The sequence below is a fragment of the Artemia franciscana genome, chromosome 2, assembly GCF_032884065.1.
Source record: "Artemia franciscana chromosome 2, ASM3288406v1, whole genome shotgun sequence".
Classification (NCBI taxonomy): Eukaryota; Metazoa; Arthropoda; class Branchiopoda; order Anostraca; family Artemiidae; genus Artemia; species Artemia franciscana.
Genome location: NC_088864.1, coordinates 62,995,269 through 63,002,261, shown reverse-complemented (window position 1 = coordinate 63,002,261; position 6,993 = coordinate 62,995,269). Strand labels below are relative to the sequence as shown.

The following is a 6,993-nucleotide window of genomic DNA, read 5'->3' as shown; positions in this document are numbered from 1 at the left end:
AACTTTGATTGTGCAAAACGGATGTTGAAAGAGAGGGTGGTAAACCCCACATGTTTATGAAAGCCCTGGATAGAACAATTCATAGTAATAAACCATAAGGAAAGAACGACTTTTTTCAATGGAAAGTGAAATTCGATTGCGATGTTTTGACTACAGTATGCCAAAAAAAATTGTTATGATTCTAAATATGCAAAAAACTAATTTTAAAGTCGCTCGTAAAAAAATATTTGCATATGTAGTTGGATAGATAAATTTATTGCCCATTCGAAATGCGGTAAAAGACCACAATTGGAGTAAATAAACAAACAAAAAGGGACAAAAACATAGATACTATAAAAATACACTAAGACGCTTAAGGACGAATCACGATGGCAAGGCTACTGGACTCAATTGACTTTAAAAATTCCGCCTGACGCCTAATGAGAGCTGCAATAGGATATGCAACACCGAACTGACGCTTTCCTTGTCCACGGTCTTAAATTGAGTAGAAATTTTGCATATTTATAATAATTTGAGCGCAGTTGTCTTTTGTCACTTCCGGAAAAGATATTCCAAAATGGAGACATAGCTAGAAAATGAGGTATAACTAAAGTATTGTATAGCCGGGCTCGAATCTCCCGGTTCTATAATTTTTTTTTTTGTGATAGAAAGCCATAAGCTTTTCTCCAAAACGATATATCTGTAGGGAACGAGTGAAAACCATACTCGACCTCATAGGCATTCCCAAATAAACAATAGAATTGGATAAAACAACATCATCATCAAACTTGACAACAAGGTCCCGTGAATCCGCTCCTTTTCCGCAAAACGCAACAAATTCACTTTTGTTAGTATTAAATTTGAGACCGATCTGTTTATACGCTGTGCTAAGTATATCAAGTTTTCAATTCTAGAAAGGCAGCGGCTCGTGTTCAAAATGTCATCCACATAATTTAACAGTGAGAGATCCATTCCCCTGGAAATAAAACTCATTTTACTGAATTCTGGCTCTCAAGGACGCTATTATTATGCAACAGTGGTGACGATATTGCACCCTGACGGATCCCTTTCCTCACTGTTACTGAGTTACGCAGAATAATTTGTCCACTTCTAGAAGGCACTTTAACTCGGATAGAAAGTTTACCATGCATATTACGAAATGGTAAAATAACCGACCGGTCCACGCCACGTTTCTGTGCTGCAAGCAATAACTGAGCATGCATTCCGGAGTCAAATGTATTCCGGAGTAGTATGTGAATTCTAGAAAAGGTGGTTTGATCTTGATGAAAATTACACACTGACTTTGACATACATGAGAACCCTAAAGTCACTAACTAGAGAAAATGGAATTTATATTTTTCCAGAGAAGCGGGGCTACCCATGGATGTTTGTTAATTGTCCTAGGAAAAACGTATAAAATCAGTAGTCATTGATATGGAACATAGAGAAGAAGTTCTGGAAGCTCCATTCAATTACCCCAACAAAAAAGTCGCGTGTGCTTTTTAAATAACAAAAGAGTTCGCGCAGCAAGAAAGTGATGAACTCTCACATTTCGGTCTGTAAAACAACGATCTTGGCCCCAACATTTGGAATATTCCGATTTTCTTGTTTGAAATCAAATTGAACTCTAATCGGGAAAAATTCGTGGGCGTGGAAACACTAGATCACTAATAAAGTTGAAAAGCAAGACGAACGAATATTTCATTGTTAATTACGTACTTTCTTTTTACAATAGGTATGCAATAAGGTTTAAAGATAATAAGGCAGACCTGCGAACTGCTCTTTAAGAACTTCAAATTTATGTTCCTCATTTGAAGTTTTTTTCTTCATGAATAGTATCATTAGAAATATTCCCCGCGTTCAGCATAGCTTATTGGTGTGGATTTTCGTCACTGACAGCCAAATAAACCTAGTTTTTTGAAACATAAAAATTTTCATTGGCTGTCCGTGACAAAAATCAATTGCAATTAACAAATCAATTAACAAAGCATGATGAACAAGGGATCCTTCGCTTTAATCCCCTGAAGAGAGTTTGTGTGCCCTCCTCCTCCTTATCCTAGTGAATCTTTGGCAGTAGTGCTTGGTGTCAAGTTTAGCATCGACTGCTCTTTCAGCCTTCATGTCGATACAATTATCAAAAAGGCAAATAGTGCGATGCGGACACTTATACTAATGCGTCGATTTGGTTTCTCAGTGGTACAACTAAGGATAGCCTATCTCACTTACATCCGACCAATTTTAGAGCATGGGGCTCACAAGTCAATAACACTATTTACCTAAGTGACCAGCTTGAGTCAATACAAAAAAGAGCAGTCAAAGTAATATTGTGCGATGCTTTCACCGAATATAAGTTAGTATTATCCACTTTACAAATTCCCTCTCTTCAAGAGCGTCGTCTCAGTTTGATCCTTGAATTTGGCCAATATCTTCTCAGAAGTGATAAACACAGATCAATACTACCACCAGCTTTAATGAAACATCGAAGTACTAGGTCGAAGAACATTGACAGATTAGCAGCACCTCCTTCACGCAGAAATCGTTTTTCCAACTCATTCATCCCTTTCTTTGCATCAAAGCATAACAATTGTTGATTTAATCTTATTTGTCTTCGGATTTTTTTGTCGTTTGATTTAATTCTTTTTTTGTAAGCACAAGCGCCATTTAGTTTTATGACTACGAGAGATTGTGCAAATAAAACCGATTCTATTCGATTCTCGGTGTTCTAATTATTTTAAAGCAGGATGCCAGGTCTATGTTGAGGCACCTTTATGTAACTCTAAAAAAAATAGATGTCTCCTTCGTCTTCCTGGTAAGAAAGGAAGCAAGCAATAATGGACTGAAACTGAAATGAACACTAACTCCAGTCACTGCAGTAATTCATCTATTGTATATCGTCAAGGGAGCACTGAAAGTAGTATTGTTAGGGCTGAGCAGACGTACATTCCTGGAAAATGCGAAAGATACTTTTCAGCTCTGGAGAGTTGGTCAGTACCTTATTCTGATATAGGCAAAGCCCCATATTCTATAAGTATATTACTATTAATTTCTGGGACTCGTCTAAGTGTAATTATTGAGTTGCGTTCAAGAGCACTTACTGGAACCTATTTAGCCTATGCTAGCCTAATTATCTACTTATTGTGCTCCAGAACTTAATAAGCTACCACTCATCTTTGTATAGGCTAAATTGAAAATTGTTGGAATATTTAGCAGTTAGCACAAGCTAACAATGTACAGGTTAGGTTAGGAAAAGGAAACCTTGGTGTAAATGTATGAGCATTCCACTACATAAGGAGACATGTTGAGAAAACAATTCTTGCGTCATAATATGCAAAATAATCCTTGTTAACATATTTTTCTGAAGGAGATCATTTATCTTTACTTGTTTCACTGTATTTCCAGTTTTTCAGTCACATTTTTCAAAATTTAGGTCTATTCTCCATGTCCTGAAAATTAGGTAAATTTTTTGCTGTTTGTATTAGCCTATTGACTTACAAAAAAGTAAACATACCATTCAATGCCTCTTTCAGCTCTTTGCAGGTATAATAATCAATTCTATTACAAATTCAAATTGAAACTTTTTTGAGCTTTTGAAAATGTCCAAACTATTTCTAATTTTTGGGTATAAAAGAGGTATACAACAATGGTTTCAAACTTAAAATAAACAACCTAACCTTCAAAACAAACAAAATTTGCAGTAGAAGCAACTATTACATTTGTAAAGAGCTAAAAAAGGCAGTGAATGGTATGTTCACTTTTTTTGTAAGTCAATAATATGAACAACAAAAAATTTACCAAATATTGTTTATAAAACAAACACCCAAGAGCTGTCTAGCTAATCTAATCTAACCAAATTTATCAGTATTTGCCTATTATTATCTTTGGTAGATGGCAGTGATGATGTTTAACTTTCATATATAGACTATTTGAAAATGGATAAATGCAGTCAAATATGTGTTTATTTTTCACAATTTAGTAAAAAAAAAAAATTGTACAAATAAAACTATTCTCCAGAATAAAAGTATTCTATGATAATAAAGATTCTCCCACTGCAAAAATGTCAACTAGGATTATTTTGTATAATATGCAGGAAGGATTGTTTTCCTAACATGTCTCCTTATGAGGTGGAAAGGTCATACATTTATACCAAAACTTTCAGTAATGACAAATTAATCCCAGGCCAAAAACATATTACCTTAAGTTACCATAAATCACAGCTTGGAGCAATATAAGGAATTTCTATCCTTGTGATGCTCCAGTGATGAAAAAAAATTGTTTGGTGTAGGTTGTAGTTGTTGATTTAGACTCTTGTGAAGGGCTCTACAGCTTCCCAACTGTTAAGGAACTCCTGGCAGAGCCACTCCTTATCAAGGTGAGACTTGAATGTGTTGGTTGAAGTTGCAGAAACTGTTTCCTCAGACAGTTGATTCCACAGATTGATGACTCTTTGGCTGAAGAAATTACTTCTATGTCTACTTGTCAAATGCTGCATAGGGAGCTTCATTGAATGTCCTCTAGTACCAAAATGCAAGGGCTGTGCAAAGAGACTGGGAAGGGTGTTTTTAGAAAGAATTTTTTTTATTAAAATCATTTCACTGCTTTTCCTTTGGTATGTCAGTGTTGGCAGATTCAAACAACATAGTCTTTCTTCATATAGAAGTTTATTCATGCTGCCAACCATCTTAGTGGCATGACACTAGACATCCTCAAGCAACTTCTTATCTTTTTGAAAAAAGAGGCTGCCAATGACATTCCAACCTCTAGAGGTGGTTGTACAAGTGCCTTATATAACTTCATTAAAACTCTTGGGTTTTGGCTGGAGATGGTTCTTTTTATGATACTAAGGGATTTATTTGCAGAAGATGAAACAGACTTAGCATGGCTGCTAAGCTTTAATTGGTGATCAACAATAACCCCAAGATCTCTTTCATTAGAAACAGCAAAAAGGAAGTTGTCTTGAAGGAAATACTTACCTGCTTGTTGTGTTTACCAAAATGGATGACATTGCATTTGTCAACATTAAAAGCAAGGAACCACATGTTAGTCCATCTTCCTAGACTGTAAAGATCTGTTTGAATTGATTGCTGGTCAGAGGGAGTAGCAGCTTTTCCAATTTGTTTTGAGTCATCAGCATAAAGGGTAAGAAGATTTGAAAGAAGGGTGGGTAGATTGTTGACATAGAAGTTGAAAAGTGCTGGTCCAAGAATAATGCCCTGGGGCATGCCACTTAATACAGTTGTGGGGGAGGAGAAATGAGGAGCTCCTTGTGAATCAAAAACTCTGACAGTCTGAGATCTTTCAGAGAGGAAGCCCATTATCCACTGTACAACATCTTCATTGACACCTGCAGCTTTCAGTTTGATTATGAGGAATTCATGACAAACCTTGCTGACTGCTTTGGATAGATCAAGAAGAATCATGCCAAGAGGAAGACCCTTATCAAGCAGTGCAGTCACTAATTCATATGTTTGAATGAGGTTAGTGTCCACAGATCTACCAGATCTGAATCCATGTTGTGATGTGGAGAGGATGTTATTGATCTCAAGATGTTCAATTAGAGCTTTGTTAACAAATCCCTCAAGCGCCTTAAAAGCTGCAGAAGTGATGCTTATAAGATTGTTATTTTCTGCAGAGTCTCTTTGACCCTTTTTATGGATCAGGGTTATATAAGATGTTTTCCAATCATGCAGTAGCTCCCCATTTTGAAGAGATAACCAGAGCAGCATGCAGAGGGGGTAACTGAGAGCTTTTTGACACTCCTTAAGATATTACCAAGCTACTATGTTAACCATCTCTGGAACTTTTAGAGAATGCTTAAATGGGAAGTTGACCCAAAGGCAATGTATGCATGCTACTGCTAATACTACTACACCTGCTACATTTACTACTATTACTACTGGGTAAATATTTTATTGTTCATATTATTGACTTACAAAATTTGTAATACTTTAGGAATACTTTATAATACTTTAGGAATGGTTGATGGTATTAAGTTAAAACTTTCAGTATGTGTAGAAAGGTATGTTGAATAAACCAAAGGTGCTATGCACATACTGCTATTATAGTTACTATAACTATTGCTACTTTGCAAGCGAAGTGTATTAAATTGAAGTATTTAAGGAATATTTAGGTGAGTTTTGGACTAAATCAAAATGAGTAAGTGTATGTAAATTTTCAAAAAGGTGACAAAGCAATATCTCAAGAACAGCTTACATTATTAAGTTAACCTTTAAGGGTAAGTTATGGCAGATTTTGAACTAGGCTGAAGGCACTGTATGCATGCTATTATTGCTACCACTTCAGTTATCATAACTAATGATACTAAGGTGTATTAAGGTGGAATGTTTAGGGCAGTTCAAACTGAACTAAAAAGGGATATGTACACAGGTTTTTAAAAGGGTATATAAGCAATAGCATAGATAGTGCCAATCTATAATAGCTTGTTTTATCATTAAAACCTTTAAAGGACCTAATTTGATTGAAAATTAAAAGTTTTTGGGACCTTTTTGAGACTCTAAAGTAATTAGATGGCAAGCAGCCATCCTCCAAAGCCTATTCATTTTCCAAACACATCCAATCAATTTTGAGACAACCATTTTCTTAAGCTTGGTAAAATGGTTCAGTAGCTATGTCTCTTGGGATATTGGGTATCACAACCCACCACAGTTATGCAATGGCCCATTATGCTTTTAAAGTAAATGTTGCTTTAAAACTAAATCAAAAGGCACTGTGTGTATGGTTGCCAATAAGGCACCTTGGCAATATCTCAAGAATGATGGTGTATTGTAAAGTTTAATCTTTCAGCAATACTACTATTGCTACTTCTGCTATTAAAGTTTAAATAAATTAAAAGAGTAAGTGTTTCCATGTTGACAAAGAGCATAGATACAATTTTTGGAGAATGGTATAAAGTTTTATTTTTCATGTCAACTTGAGGAGGTATATAACCAAATTCAGCAATACTATTTGCATCAGGATTAAAAGTTGTTGAAAGACTTTTTTCAAAACAGAAATAGC

The 6,993-nt window shown here is 35.4% G+C and overlaps 1 protein-coding gene across 2 annotated transcripts in view; it reads left to right on the top strand.

Moving 5' to 3' along the window:
- Positions 1-2,788: 2,788 nt before the first annotated feature.
- The window catches only part of LOC136043913 (solute carrier family 35 member F2-like), a 53,138-nt gene continuing 48,933 nt past the window's right edge, over positions 2,789-6,993 (top strand). Inside the window, exon 1 of one of the 2 annotated variants that reach the window (XM_065728957.1) lies at positions 2,789-2,963. In XM_065728957.1, the coding sequence (XP_065585029.1) occupies positions 2,827-2,963 (137 nt within the window). In that variant the 5' untranslated portion in view covers positions 2,789-2,826. The remainder of the gene's footprint in view (positions 2,964-6,993) is intronic. The other variant, XM_065728958.1, reaches the window with a different exon arrangement.